We start from the raw sequence: 16,466 nt of genomic DNA, 5'->3' as shown, positions 1-16,466 counted from the left end.
GGTATTACAACCAAGCTGACCAACACAAAACATTCATGAAAATCTAGATTTTACAACAATTAACTTCATCAAAACCCTACTACACTACACAAAATGCAAAATTTATTTCATCAACAATGCCACAACAAATTCGACTAACAGTGCAAATGCAACCATAATGAATATCTTCATCTGCATCACTTTCACTTCCATCTCCCTTGCTTTATTCACTTCAACATCATTTATAGCCTCCAAAACATCAACTTTTACCATCAATTTGTCCCTTTCATGCTTGCACGCATCCAACAACATATTCAGCGTCCTGATTTTGACATTGGCAGTATCTAATTTAGATTTGAAATCGTTGATTACTATCAACGCTTTGTCCGGGAGGGCTTCATCTTGCCATTCCCAGTATCCACGTGACTTGTTCCTACAAATACAATCGATAATTATGTTAAAGAGCAGAAAAAATAAAACTTTAAATGCATCGACGAGTAATGAATCACAAGCAAAATTCAAACTTACTTCGGGTTTAGCACACTTGTAGAATCTCCTTCCGGGGTTATTTGTAGTCGTCGAAGTGAAGTTGTTCGCAATCTTCCCACAATAGCACCTCCTTCTCGATGTAACACTAGAACTAGACATTGAACCAAGACTATCTGATAAACGAAGAAGAACAAAGAAATAGAATGAGAAGTTATAGCATTTCAGTTGTGGAAGAGAGGGAGGGACAGAAGGCTTCTATTGCTGGAACAAAAAATGAGTGAACAAATTAGGGTTCACACATTAATAAGGGTGAAGCGTCTAGTATTTTAGGATCGGCTAATGGGTTTGGGTCGGATCTATATTAAAATTAACCGGATGAGTTTGGTATTGCCACGTGGCTCATCTGTTAAAATAAAGATATTTATGTTTAATAGTAAGATAGCAGGGGCTTTAATGCTCTAATAGTATAATAGAGAGCCTATTTAAACTATTGATGACAGTAGAGTTACAAATAAAACCGGTCTCACACGCCCAAACCTATATAGACAAAAAAAAAAAAACACAGAGTAGAGTATTATTTGTGGGTGCGCGAGCGTGTTTTGTTATTTCCTCCTTTCCTCTTTCCGTGTGTTCATTTCCGCATTTGGAAACTGTTCTTTTTCCTCTTTCTCACACAGCTGCGCTATAGCTATCAGCCTATCACCTCTTCCATTTCCTTCAGACACTATTCATACCATCTCGACTACCTCACATTTATTAAAATCTACTGTCAAAGCTCAAATTTTTATTCCTTTCAAATAATTTCCTGCAAAATGGGAATGATTTAACAGTGAAAAATAAGAGAATATAATGTGGGGGGCTGTCCAATTGGGACTATTGGCAGCGTTTCTTGTACTCTTTGTCCCTATAGGTATCGCAGGTTGGCACTTGAGCCGTAACAAAATGTTATTTTTCAGCTGTGCCCTCTTTATTACCCTTGCTGTTTGTGTTCATTTGACCCGTTATTTCCCTTTAGTCTCCTTAATGCTATCTTCACCAGGTTCAGTTCCCTTATCATCAAGTGTAAATCTTGATTCTTGCATTTCTTTAATTCACCAAGTAGAATTTGATTTTCAAGAATTGAATAATAATATTGAGAATACTAGTGTGGGAAATACCATTTCTTGGAAGTGGATTGACTCTGAACCTGTTCAATGTGATTTCCAGAAGTTGACCAAGTTTGATGCTTCAGATTTGTTTAATGGGTCATGGGTTGTTGTTGCTGGGGATTCACAAGCAAAGTTATTTGTAGTTTCTTTGTTGGAGCTGTTATTGGGGGAAAATGAAATGGGGGTGATTAAGGGGGATTTGTTCAAGAGGCATAGTGATTATAAAGTGTTTATCGATGAGATTGGGATGAAGTTGGAATTTATTTGGGCACCTTATGTGAGTAACTTGACTGATTTGGTTGTGGGGTTTGAAGAAAAAATTAGTTATCCTGATGTATTTGTGATTGGGGCAGGGCTATGGGATATGTTACATGTAAATAATGCAACTGATTTTGGTGTTTCCCTAAAGTTGTTGCGGGATTTGGTTGTATTGCTGCTACCAGTACCTTCAGATTTTGCTAATGATGGAGCTGGCATGAATTTAGTTTCGATTCGGTCTCCCAACTTCTTTTGGCTGGGAATGCCAAAGTTGATAAATTCGATGTTGAAGACGGATGAGAAGCGAGAGAAGATGACTGATGTGATGTGGCAGGCTTATACTGATGAGCTTTATAGCAGTAAGCTGCTGCGACAATCTGGTGGGCCCCTTTTGTTGCTGGACACTCATGCGTTGAGTAATAGTTGTGGAGCTCGTTGTACTACTGATGGAATGCATTATAATGGGGTCGTCTATGAAGCTGCAGTTCATGTAATGCTAAATGGATTGCTTATAGAATCTAATCAGAAGCTGTAATGTAGCCAGGGACAGGGTAATTGAACTAGCTCTGTAATTGCTAGAGCTTTCTTTGTAATACGGGATTCTTTTCCTGGTGCTACACTCAGCAACTGAAGATCAGTAGCGAGAAGTTTTTGATGGTAATTCATACTGAGGTTCATATTCATTTTCCCCTCTTTCTTCAATTGTATGATTACTGATACTCTCACAACTTTTATACTGGAGCAAACCCCTAATGTCTCACTGCCAATTTTAATGTGAACATGTGTAGAGACTCACATCAATGTTTCTGATAGATGTTTGATGGTTTTAATGTATATCATACTAGTTGCACCTATATTCAGTTTTTCTCTTGCATCCCGTACAAAGTTAATCTAATTTCTCCTGAAGCTAGTGAAATATTTTAACATACATATCTGTGATTCTCTTTGTGCGCTTTTGTTCCTTTCCCGTCAAGTTAAACAGCTCCTCAATTTATACACTTTAAAATCTTGCTATACTGTGTCATCATTGTTGATAGTGTAGTCCAAACATCCAAGATACTTAGACTGTATAGATATCCAAGTAAAAGTATAAAATGAAATTTCTTTGCTATATTCCAATTTCCATCTTAAGCAATCTGCTATCACCTCCTATGCAGTTCATCAGATTTCAACTTTACTCCGTAATTAGTTGCTGCTACCCCCAAGCGATCTTATGTCAATTAGTGGAATTATTTTATTTTCTAGCTCCTTACATAGAATGCATTGGTGGAAGATAAGCTGCTAATTTTACTTTCCAGCTTTTATCTGTTTCAGAGCCAAAGGTAGTTCGATAGTTCTGTTTGTTGGAAAGTCTGAGCTAAGTTTTATATGGGTATTTAATACATTTGATGCTTCTACTTTTAAACTAGAATTACTTTCCAGGCATGTATGTTTATAGTCAGTTTCATAACAACGTTATAGGAAACTAGTTGCACGATACAACTTAATCACACTTGAGTCCCTGCATTGTAGTTATGAGCAGTGTTTTAAAAGGCAGGGGCGTGAGGCGGAGCGTTTTACTTAACGTGGGGCGAGGCGTAAGCCCCGAGGCATAGGGCGTAAGCCCCATGGATCTTTAATTTTTTGATTTATAAATTAATAAATAGCATAATATAAAGTACATTAAAAGTTTAAAAAATTTAAAAAGATTAGAATAACTCATAAAAAAAATAAAATATCTAGCATTTTTTTATAATTATAAAAAATGCAAATGTTCAAGTTATTATGAGTTAAAAATAAACTATAACATCTTATCTTTAAATCAATTAAAAAATCACAATAAAAAATATTATCAAACTACACAGTTTACCTCCCTAAAAGTTAATAATTAGGAAACTTCATTAGTACTATAATTTAAATTATTACTTCTTATGAGTAAATATAAAATTGCTTACAAATGGTAAAATAATAAAAGTTTGATAATTTTCAGAGACATAGAACTAAGATATGACGAGCTAGAGTAAATGAAGATATTAATTTGGGCTATTTATTTTCAGAAGAAATATTCATTTGATATTCACCCTACTTATACGTAAATATATAAATATGTAATACTATGACTCCTTATTTGGAATTACTCTCAAACTTCATATTTAGATGGATGAATAGGACTTTAGTCGTTTATTTGTTAAGGAATTTTGAGTGTCGACAAAGCTAATTAGGGAATACGACGCATGATTTATGTTAGGAACTGTTAGGCGAGCCCCGAGCGCTGAGCGTTGGGCGTGTTTCGGGTGCTTAGTCGGGCGCTTGGGGCGTAAACAGAACTAAGCCCCACACGTGAGCCTCAGGGCGTTTTAGTAGTGCCCCGCCCCGGAGCGAACCCCGAGGCGAGTCCAAAAAAGCCTTTTAAAACAGTGGTTATGAGCTCCAAATTTTAGTAAATTTCTAGCTACTTGAAGATCATTGGCTAAAGACATTTTCAGAATTCTGTTATTAAACCCACGTATATTTCTTAAAAAGTAATAATGAATTTATTGATATAGCAATAGCACTAACTGAACTCTAAAGAACATGTAGTTTAATCAATCTACCCAAAATTCTCTCTACTTAAAACCATAAACTGACAAGCCGTAATCTCTTTTTTCTATTCATCTTGCACCTATAATAATCGAAGGAATGCAGTGACCAGCAGAGGTTGCAAATACTGTATGCTGGATGAATCTGTCTGCTCATAAACCTGTGAGCTTCTTTTGCTTTGATGTAGTTGCTTTTCACGGAAGTTGTTATCTAGAGTATGGGATGTGAAAATTTCTCCTTTGATTGGAAATAAGGTAGTTAAGGAGCATGAACTGGGAAACCCTTACCCCTCTCCCTAATTTAACCCCCCCCCCCCCAAAACAAATGAAAAAAAGGGGAAAAGGATAAGAGTACTATAGATTCTATTTGAGACTATTAGGATGTATGAGAACTGATAAGATGTGTGTCGCTTGCATATCTTAGTCCCTTGAAGCAAACTGGATTCAACATAAAAAGGAAGTTGCAAATACAAATTTTATAGAAGGTTGTCTCTAGAACTAATCTTTCAACAGAATGAAATATACCAAAATAAAATGGCTTTATGGAAATAGTGACACCTCAAGGTTGCGCATACATCATCACGTCCTGATTGCCCTTATAGTTGTACTCTATGCTGCTAAAGGTGGGATGCTCTGTGCGTTCCAGAAGAAGTTATCAGGATCGACCAATGTCTTGACTTTGACCAATTTATTAAAATTACCCTTGAAATACTTGAGTCCATAAACACGACCTTCTGTATAGCGGTTATCTCCATTATGATTTACCCCTATGTCAAGGTCTCTATAATTTAAAAATGTGCATCTCGGGGATTTTGAGACAAAAGGAGTCATGTAGTTGTACAATACTCTGGTCTGGTTCAAATAGAAGTTCTCTGCTTCCTTTCCTTCTTCCTCCCAATTTGCTGCATACTGGAGTTTAAATATATTTCCTGCTCTGTGGGGAAATGGAATTTCCCATTCTGGGATCTCACTCATCCTTCCACCGTAGGGATTGAATACTAACTCTATGTCTCCTAATTCAATCATTTTATCGAATATATGTTTCAGCTTATCCTTGGGAATGGGTTTCTGCAAATAGTCTGACTTGCGCTTCAGAAATTTCGCTCCAGGCAATCTGTTGAGTAAAGCATCAGGCGGTGTTCCATCAGGGAAACTTGCCCAGAAAAGCTCAGATTCTATCCAACTCATCTCCTTGCAATCCTCAATATGTAAATCCAATTGAGGAAAATCCCTATCCATGACGGATAGAAGTTTTTTGGAATCTCCTAGAAATAATGCTACAAATGATGCTGTAATTGTCTTAGTTCCTTTTTGCTTGTCATCCATAGGTTTTAGAGTTAACCTTATAAAGAGATTATTATCTATCTTTTCTGCAATGAATTGCCACCTGTAAACGATGTTAACTGCATTTTGTTCAAGGGTCCTCACTACTCGGAAAACAGTAACGATGTCAGGTACTTTTACCAGCTTGATTTTATAGGCCGTTATCAGTGCAAAGCTAGCTCCACCCCGCCACTAATCGCCCAAAACAGATCTTCTCCCATTGATTCTCTGTTCAGAATTTGACCATGAACATCTACTATGTGCGCATCAATCATATTATCAACTGACAGACCATATTTTCTCAGCAGGTTACCATATCCTCCTCCAGTTATGTGTCCGCCAACACCAACAGTTGGGCAAATTCCAGCTGGGAAGGCATGGATTTTGCTTTTTTCCCAGATTCTGTAATAAAGTTCGCCCAGAGTTGCACCAGCTTGGACCCAAGCAGTTTCATTATGGATATCTACATCAACAGAACGCAGGTTAGACATGTCAAGGAGAACAAAACTGATGTTGGAAACGTAAGAAATGCCTTCGTAGTCATGCCCTCCACTTCGGATCTTTAGGTGCTTGTCAGTTTTCTTGCTGCAAATGACAGCAACCTGGACATGGGATTCTTGCAATGGAGTGAAAATAATGTCCGGCTTTGGAGTGGTTGATCTATTGAACCTCTTGTTTCTGATATAGTGTTGTAGCACAGACTTATATGAGGAATTGTTTGGAGTGTACACTCTAGACAGTATGTGGTCGGATGGATCTGAATGTTTGGATAAGCACTGAAGAAAACTCCGGTATGATGGATCTGAGGCTGCCAACGGAATAAAATAGATGGCAAAAAGAAGAGAAAGAAATGCAAAAAAGGTTAGATAGAGAGAAGTCTCCATATCAGTATCCCTGGTTTCCTTTTATTTTCCTATTTTCCCCCCTATTGGGTTCTGAAAGATAACACGACTGAGTTAAACTACTCTGTGCTAACTAGAAAGATAACAAGAGAAGTTGCCAGTGAATTGGCTCTTAGAGATATATAAAATTGTTCATCAAGCAAACTACGTGTGCCTAGTTTTCTTCTTCATACTGTTGTGAGCTGGTACTTTTTAATAGAAAATGATAATTTTTGCCATTTTGCAGTTTGCCAGTACCAAGTGAACGTAGATCCTCATTCCTCTCCACATTTACTTGTCTTAAACTATAGAGTTCTGATTACAATCTTGACTTGACTTCTAAAACTGATAAAATGCATGATTTGCCATATGCCAGGTCTCAGGAAAACTACAAAAGGAAAATGGCAACATGGAGCTTTGGGTGTTATGATGAATGAAAAATAATGTTATAACACTATTTAATTTAACAGGTTGTATATATTTATAGCCTTGTGCCTTTGATACATTACCTAAAGTAGATAGGATTAAGGGAGAGCGTTTTAATCATTTGACAAAAAATCTATAATATCAAGGAAACAATTTTCTCCTTTTATAAGCACTGAAAGACTTTTTGAAACCGAAGTCATGACTCATGAGAATATTTTCATAGATTTCATCAAATTCAAAAAGCAATATCCTTATTCTACAAAACAACAATTCTAACCACTTTGATTCAGGGTGTGCAACATTGTGACCGGCACACAGTTGCTTGATTACAATTCTTTTGAAGTACCTTTGCATTACATGATCTAATTACTATATTACTTTCTTTATCCGGGAAATAAAAATAAGACTTTCAGAAGCAGTCATATATTGCAAAATAGGAACAACGATGCCTTCCAAGTGACAAGTTTCTTTCTCTAATTACACTCAAGTTCACAGGAGTTTAATAGAAGAATAACATACAACACAATCGCACAGCTTTGCTCTGCAACATCTAAATCAGGTAGTCACTTGTCCAACATGAACAACTCGAACAAAAATGCCCCAACATTGCCAGCCAATCTTGGCCAATCCCAAATGGAAGATGAGGATTTAGATACAATTTTGGCAAGAGTTCTAAGATCCAAACTGCTTGCCTTCAAACGTCTGACCAAAATTCCAGTTCTTAGGAGCTACATTATAAGATGTCAAGGTGACCCCATCACTACTAGTTATCTCAAACGAAAGTGGCTGATTCTTCAAGTCAGCATTAATGTGCCAGTTTTGGCCCCAATTCCTACCCATAGGAAGCCAACCTGTTCTTGAACCCTTAATTTTTGCTGCGTCTATATCACCTGCGCCTGCAACATTACTTACTAGCACCGACAAAAATATGCCAGCACCACCCATAGTGAATCGAACTCCACCTTCCTTTCTACACTTTATTCTGTTCAGGATTAAGAAACGAAAGCATATGGTTAGGTATTCATACAGGGAAGAATCAGCAAGGGAATTCTAAGAACTACTCGCATTGTCTAACTAAAAAGGGAGATAAACATGTAGATTCATCAGATAAGAAAAAAGTGAATCTACAGCCTCATTTGAGATTGGATCAGAAGGGGAACATCCTGGGGAAACATTATGGGTAATTTTTAATGTCTGAACGTCAGAAACAGAGCATGCAGTTTGACCTTCAAAGGTCAAGTCCATTGACTACACTGATTATCCTCCTTGATACTGTCCAACATCTTACCCCAACTAGTTAGGAAAAAAGAGGGGCCGTGAGATGGCCTACTTAGTTCAGAGTACCACTAGACAGAAGAAGCCAGAGTCTTTATATTAAATTTTTGTTGATGAAATCCAAGCTATCAGCCAAAGCAGTTTCTCTGCATGATCTTTCTATCTTGGTAACAATCATGAAATGAAAGCTAGATAAACTTCAAGTCAACTCAATTCAATATGCCGAATCAATGTACAGCAAAAGTGGCACTTTCGTTGAGCAACTACTATGGTAAGAACAAATGCAAGTACTACAGTGGTCAATATGCCAGCAAATGTAATCCATTAAAATCCTAATATTTGACAACTTATACGTAGCTTTGATCAAAGGCCCGTTAGGCATAACAAATCTTGTTAAAAGTCAAAACCAAAGTCATCTGGTCCTAAAAGCATATATTGTTTCCTGAATCAAACCAAAATATTTCCTGGAAACCAAAAAACAATCCAAAAGTTAATTCTTTATAAAAACTAACACAAATATTTTCCAAAACAATTTGAAAGCGAATCTAACCACACAACTTCCTTTACAAAATTGTGTTTATCGAAAAATAGTTATCCAAAACTGAACCAAGGTCAGATCCATGCATCACCAAAACCTTCATTTCCTTCCACGCTAGCATAGTCTGCTACCATAGTCTATCAAGAAGTCAGCTTAGTAGTCAGCTTAGTAGAGTTTGAGACGCAAGGAGCCTTACTTTCAGATGCAACCTTGGTGTCAACTGGTGCTCCAAATCTCTCTGTTACAAGCATATCAAAACAGGCAGGTAACTAATGAAAAGTCCACTCTTCCCAATTCCTCCCTATATTTTGTTCTTCCTACAGTCTCTACCTACGATTTCAACCTATAAAGGGATCCATCTAGATTCCTAGTTGCTCTTCCAGAGTATTTAGAGTAGTCAACTACATTTTGGCTTCACTATTATCAACAACTCCACCAGATTTTCAAATCTCCTCCATTACCTGATAGTTGTTCAACTACATCTTCATCATCCTCCCTTTTTTTCCTCCTTCTGGATCATCTCCTTATCATCGTCCGCTTGTACACTGATAATAACAATTTGTTGTAAGTCTTATCCTGATCACAAATCCTTGCATACATGACCAGGAACGAATACATGCACATCCATCTGTATGATTTTATATAGACTCACAACATTCCAACCGCAGAGGTAAGATAATAGCCACTGTTGTCTGTTCATTTATGAATTTTGTTTTATAAGTAAATAGCAAGTGGTCACAGCATAGCTTATTCATTAATCCATCTCCATATTAGGTATGTTATGATTCTTGTGCCACAGATAGCTCCATCCAATAATGAAGAAAACTCAAACTGATCGCCTGGTAGTCGCAGCCACAATCAAGATTGCTGTAATTTTTGCATAGTTCATAAGAAGCTTTCATACAACAACAAACCCAGTATAATCTCACAAGTGGGGTTTGGGGAGGGTAGATAGTACGCAGACCTTGCCCCTACGGTGAATGTAGAGAGGCTAGTATATGATTTAAACAATGTATACATAAATACACCCCGACGTGGATATACCATACCCATATTTACCCATATGCATCGACCACATGGTTTGTAACGACTTTCCTTAAAGAAGCACCTCCGCATTTAAATCAGGACAACTTTGGCAACAAATAGAAGATAGCTACATGAAGCTACACAAATCCATGCTACTTCCACATAAACCAGTGCCAATATCTGATCATCAATTTTCGAACCACTTCATATAGAAATAGAATGTGCATATCTTGACATTAGGAAAAAAAATTAGCCGATCCCTGAAACATAAAAATTACAACTATGACTAGGTTCCTCATTGCAAGACTTTTAAATATATGTTGTTAATTTTACTTTGGATCAGATATACTGATCCCCAAATCCATCACAAAACTGACAAATAATTCATCTTTAGGACCCTCTATGCTTCTCATATGTGTATTTTGGTCCATTACTCAAAGGGAATATCTCTATTTCCTTCGTTTTTACCACGTCCTTGCAAGTCTCGTTCAATTTTTCCGTAAAAGGGTAAATCAATCAACAAATAAACCTCAAACCCAAATTAGTTACCCTTACACTTTGTTAAGGTCCATTTGATTCTAATACTAAATAATTTACTGTAAATGAGTGTGTGTCTAAACACGCACAGACAAACAAAATCGCCAAATTTAACTCTGCCAGTGTCAATTCTAAACAGTTAGAAAAGGGTGTGCAAATAATGCATGTGTGCGCATAGGCAGTTGTAATATTCAGGCAGTGATAATTGAAGCAGTTGAATATTTTTAAAAAAAGTCTAGTAGTGTGACAACACAAACCTGCGATATTGAATGGGCATATTAGAAGCTTTCCAAATAGCAATCTTTTCAAAAGCTTCAATGGGCAGCACGAAATGGGCATTAGGAGGATTACAATGCCCCCCTCCATCTACCTCAAACCCATAATTCGGAGCACAAAAATTCGTCGCCGTAACAATAATAGAAGTCCCAGGAATGCACCAACGTAAGTCCTCCACACACCTCACTTCAAAACAAGCACCACAGATCTGACCCTTATCGAAAAGCACAGTGCTTAACCCAGCGGTAGCTTTTCCATATCCAGTTCTCTCTAAATCACCGTACCCACACGCGCCACCGACAACGTCACGCGGGTCCGTCGCCGCGTAGTAAGTGGCGCGTGCGGGTCGCCACTCGGATTGGAAAGTAGAGGGCGATGAGGAAGAGGAAGAAGGTGACCAGTTATAATGAGATTGGACTAATGGGGTTTCTGAATAGAGTGTAAATGCTACTAATAGTGATAGTAGTAGCATACCTGCAAGATTTGAATAGACTGAATGTATATTTTCTCACCACTTATAGAAATGGATTTTTGTTTGCTTCAATTCTTGAATCTGAGGATATTTCTAAGCAGGGAATAATGGGAAAAGGGAAAGTTTTTCACTTTTTTGCAGAGATTTTTATGGAAGTTGCTGGACTTGTTTAAGGTGCACCATGGATGGTCATGTTTCTTGGCTGCTTTTTTGAACTTTACCAATTGGGCTTGTCGGCGCTCCTTTTTCTTTTAACAGAATATATGGATATTTTTCAATTGAAAGATTACCTACATTAATAAATGCATAATTGTCATACTATTTTAGCATTATTCAAGCGATTAATGCTATATACTTATATTATCATCCATCTATCCCAATGTGTTTCACATTTTTACTGTTTAGACTTTAGAGTGAAGAACCTTTTTTCTTTTGGTTAGGATTTTTAAATTATTGATATATGTATTAAATATAAAAGATTTTTATTTATTCATTGTACTTTATATGGTGGCCCTCGTACTTCAAACCAATGAACCATGCCAGTATTCTTTTTAAGGTGGAGGAAAAAACTTAAACTACAAGTTTCTATTCAAATTCATTGAACTATATGAATTTTGTTATAAAACAATAAAAGAAGAAGAGCATTACTGAGAAAAGTAGAGAAAGAATTCCTATTTATTTGGGATTAATTACAATGGAATGGAACCCTCTATTTATAGGAAAAAAGTGACTTAGCCACCAGGTAAAAATTCATAAAATATCTCTAAAATATAGATATTCACCATAAATAAAATATTATTTATAGCACTCCCCCTTGAATTTCTATTCAACAGATAATGTATCTCGTTAAAACCTTAACTAAAATAAAACCCAGTGGGAAAAAATTCTAGAAAAGGAAAAAGAGTACACATGTTTAGAAATACGCCTTTTGGTTGCCTCGTTAAAAACCTTGTAAGAAAAATCCACTGAGACAAAATTTTGTAAGGGGAAAAGAGTACAACACGTATTAACTCCCCCTTATGAGAGCATCAATTCACATCCTTGAGCCTTCGCATTCCAATCTTGTGCATCATCTTCAAAATATCGTTGGTAGAGATTCGAAAAAAAAAATCAGTCATATTAACTTGAATGAACATCATTCTTGATAGATATATAATGTCTTCATAAACTGTCGTGGAATGGCCCTTTCAATATCTCCATAGAGGTAAAAAATTATCGCTATTACATTATCATGCTTATAGTTATAGCAAGATACACTTGTGCATAAATTGCACTGAGGATGTGGTACTTCAAGATCAAGAGTTGTATATGATTCAAGCAATTGAAATCCTTCAGGGATTATCATATAAGTATAGTCATATGGACTTTAGATTTACATCAAGTTTTCATGTCATACTAGACATAAGATAGATAAAGGTGATTGCACACACACCATTGACCTTATACTTTCAAGTGTTTGAACTGCAGGTCCAAAACTACATGTCTGTCATATGAAACCAAATTCTACTTGAACTGTTTCTCCAAACTTAAGATCCTCATATATATTTAGCGATATTATAGATGTCGTCGACAAACATTTTATATTGGTTCCAACCTCCTTATTTTTCATAAAGACATAACATAGAGATCTCTTCATTCATATATTCAGGTACCTGAATCTCTCATGAGATTTTATGAAGTTTTATGTCATGTGATCTTCTAGATCACTTGCCTCCTTTATGATTATTTTGATCATTTGCTCATCTTCTTTATCAAGAAGTTTATTTGAAACCGATTTGTCTATATGCTTTAAGCGTACCATAGATTTTGTCCTTCTAGGACTTAATATGAGCATTTTCAGTGAGAATATAGTTACTTTCTTTGGATCAGCAAATGTGTCTGACATGCTTTGCAAATTATCTTTTATGAATTTCAAGTTCATATTATCTTATTCGAGGATCTAGATGTAGAAATGATAATTCATTCCACGTAACTTTTTCTCAATTGTTTATCCTGTCTCCCCCTCATGTTAGAAAAACTAACTTGCTTCCTCAACTTTGGGAACTCATCTTTGTGCATTATGGTGTTAATCAAAATATACACCGCACATCAATAATAATAAGATGAAATTATTTGGTTCCTGACCCTAAACCACTTGTGAGGGGAGAATGTAATATACTTTCGTGTATAACGTATATCAAACTAATGTAGATAACTTTTTTCTCATAAGCAATGGTTTAATTATTAATGGAGACACTCAATAAATTATTTTGCTAAAACAACTGTGATGTAAACCAACTTATCAAGATGAACTGTCTTGAATAGAAAATCTGGAAATTATGCTCTAAATTAAATTATTGAGCAAGTTACCTCACAAACACCAGGTTACGAGTTAATAATAATCGTACATGTAACCATCTCATAGATGCATCTTTATAAGGTTTACATGGCAGGTGAATGGGCCCATATTCACCTTTGATAAATTCTAGAATTCAAGGGGTTCAATCCCAATTTTAGTTGGTATAATAATTGCGAGAACAAGCAAAACAAGAGAATTCATAAAGAATCTTCTTCCAACACTTACCCATGTTAATTCTCATTTATTTTGTACATCTACATCAAGATTGCTCAATAGGCCACGCTTGATAAAATTATTTGTATTAGTAAACTTCAGGATTATATCATGACATGCGCAATTGTTAATTAAACTTTCAGTTTACTGCGACATGAGTTTTATATCAATAAACATCTAGTTTACTGTGTCATGTAATTTTGCCATATTTTTTATTTGTGTAATGCAAATCAGGCAATAAAGCGGGTAGTATTCATATATACATATTACCCCACTACAGTTATAGTAATATAAATATATTAAATCTTCATTAGTTATAGTCTCAATATAACCAACAACTTTCGCGAATACTTTAGAAACTCAATAAGTTTCTTTGAGACTTACTACGATACAAAATAGTATAATTGGCTCTTCCAGAGCTCTCAATTAATTTTGCACTACCACTTATTCATCAACATCTATATGGTGAATAAGCTTTTAAGGAGAAAGTTATACCATTATGGCCATGGTAAAACTTATATGCAAAATATGTTTCTTGCGTTACTGTTGTCTTTTAATAATCATATTGTCAAAATAGTTTGGCGTATAATAAGTACGTGACTAATGACTATTTATGCCATAATAATGACATTATTTTCTTATTTTTCTCTCAAACCTCCTTCTAGAGGTGAGTGTGATATATACCACTAGCACGCTCATATTCTTCCAAAAATAAATCTGTATTCATAAATCACATGTTATCACATTCACATCATGAATGGACCATAATCATCTATATGTGCTTTATAAAATCTCATGTCAAATCGATGACAAATATTATTTTTACATAGTGAAGGATTATTTTGAAAATACTTATTGTTCTCATTACCACAATGATGACGATTATAATTTCGTGTATCGCCACATCCACATCCATTGATACATTCATGGTAATTATTTTGTCTTCTTTCAGACGTATCACATACTGCTATCATATTCTCTTAAGGGAATGAGAATGAAGCAAATTCAATGGGACGGATTTTCACTTCTTGTACTCACAATCATACATGAATTTGATCATGGCAAGACATAAAAATTTTACCACTTTTGGTGGTTATAATTTCTTACAAACTCTATTAGATTTATAATCAAATTTATTGTCTTTGCTTGTATTTAAAATCAAATTATAGAATTTCAAGAATTCAAAAGAGAAAAAAAAAAACTTACTTTAAATCCAGAATTTAATCATGAAGGAAGTTCATGGAACAATTGGAAATTATTATGCTCAATCCCAAAGCTTCTACTTAATTGGTTAGAGTCTCGTGCTGATAAAGTGTTATAAAACAATAAAAAAAAAAAAAAGAAGAACATTACAGAGAAAAGTAGAGAGAGAGAATTCTTATTGATTTGGGATCAAGTACAATGGAATAGAACCCTCTATTTATAGGAAAAAAGTGACTTAGCCACCAAGTAAAAAACCCTAAAATCTCTCTAAAATATAGACATTCGCCATAAATAAAATACTATTTATAACAAATTTAAGATTTTGATGTAATGTTCTTTTTTCCCGTAACTTTTCAACTTGTATAAGTTTAATATTTTCTTTCAGTATGATGTATAAATCAAATTAATTTCTTGACTTGAACTTCATTTTCAATCAATTATTTTATGTAATTCTCATATATGTTTGTTTACCCTCAAAATCGGATAACAATGAAATTTGTAAGTGGTTTTAAGTGTACGCGGATTTATTTAACATAAAGCAATAAATAAAGATAAATTAAATAAGTAAGGATGAAATAAGCTCAAACCACATGAGGAAGACAGTTTAAGCCTTAGTAAAATATTTGCCCTCAATCAACAGGCATTGACGGACAAAAGCAAAGGAACTGATAACAAAAAAAATAATGGAATATAGCCTTGGAATGCGTGTTACAACGTACTTTATGAATTATCATATCCCCTTCATATAGTAGAGAAGTCCTACTTTAGGTATAATTCTATAAAAGGTAAAAAAATCTTTAAATTTACTGATTGCCGGTTAGTGCCGAGATTCCTGCCGTAATATCCAGTCAGTCACGGATATTTCGGTCTTCTGTTGGTTATGCTGACAATGTTTTTCAAAGTCGTTTGAGGCTAGGATCGGTTCCGGGATCATGGCCTCGATATTCTCGAAGGAGGGCGTTCTATCTCCGGGTTCTATCCCGGTGGGACTTGGGGTCGATCTTCAGTCTTTTATTGTTATGTCTCGGGCCTGAATTACCATGTCGGAGGCTAGGATGCACCAAGAGCTCGATTCGACCGTATACAGATAGTCCCCTCATTTTTCAGAGAGTAGACAATGAGAAACGACATGAGCTTCCGATTCTCATTTCGATATACCGTGACAGAAATGACAAAACAACCGAAATGTCTCGTCAGTCAAGTCTTGATGGCATTAAATGCATGTCAGTCGTCGGTCGGTCATTCCTGGATGCGAAGCGTCACTAAAATACTATAAATACCTCTTCCTTTACTCAATTTAACTTTACATCCAAACCTTCTACTCTCGTACCTTTAAATTTCAATACTTTCTAGCACTTTTACTCCAATTATCTGAGATCTTTGGCAAGAACTCTTGTTTATCTTTATCTCAAGCCAACAAGTACAATCTTTCAACTTCCTTTCTTTCTCCATTTTTCCTCCATATTTTAAAGAAATGGCAAGGACTTCCAAAACCGTTCCCCAGAAAGAAACCCCTTCTACTTCAC

General features: G+C 35.6%; 2 protein-coding genes and 1 pseudogene across 2 annotated transcripts; 1 reads left to right on the top strand and 2 right to left on the bottom strand.

The window, feature by feature from the left end:
• The first annotated feature begins 1,410 nt into the window (after positions 1 to 1,410).
• Positions 1,411 to 2,409, top strand: LOC104105542 (protein ALTERED XYLOGLUCAN 9-like). Its single transcript, XM_018773937.2, has one exon. The coding sequence runs from the start codon at positions 1,411 to 1,413 to the stop codon at positions 2,407 to 2,409; it is 999 nt and encodes a 332-aa protein (XP_018629453.2).
• Positions 2,410 to 4,858: 2,449 nt separating this feature from the next.
• LOC104105544 (berberine bridge enzyme-like 21) lies at positions 4,859 to 6,745 on the bottom strand (annotated as a pseudogene).
• Positions 6,746 to 7,469: 724 nt separating this feature from the next.
• Positions 7,470 to 11,436, bottom strand: LOC104105541 (expansin-A13-like). Its single transcript, XM_009613882.4, has 2 exons — positions 10,696 to 11,436; positions 7,470 to 8,044 (listed from the first exon to the last, which is right to left on the bottom strand). Exons 1-2 carry the CDS (start codon positions 11,184 to 11,186, stop codon positions 7,735 to 7,737), a joined length of 801 nt encoding a protein of 266 aa, XP_009612177.1. The 5' UTR covers positions 11,187 to 11,436; the 3' UTR covers positions 7,470 to 7,734.
• Between the last annotated feature and the right edge of the window lie 5,030 nt (positions 11,437 to 16,466).

The sequence above is a fragment of the Nicotiana tomentosiformis genome, chromosome 2 (assembly GCF_000390325.3).
Source record: "Nicotiana tomentosiformis chromosome 2, ASM39032v3, whole genome shotgun sequence".
NCBI classification, from domain to species: Eukaryota; Viridiplantae; Streptophyta; class Magnoliopsida; order Solanales; family Solanaceae; genus Nicotiana; species Nicotiana tomentosiformis.
The sequence above is the reverse complement of the archived record's forward strand: the minus strand, read 5'-3'. Positions and strand labels throughout refer to the sequence as shown.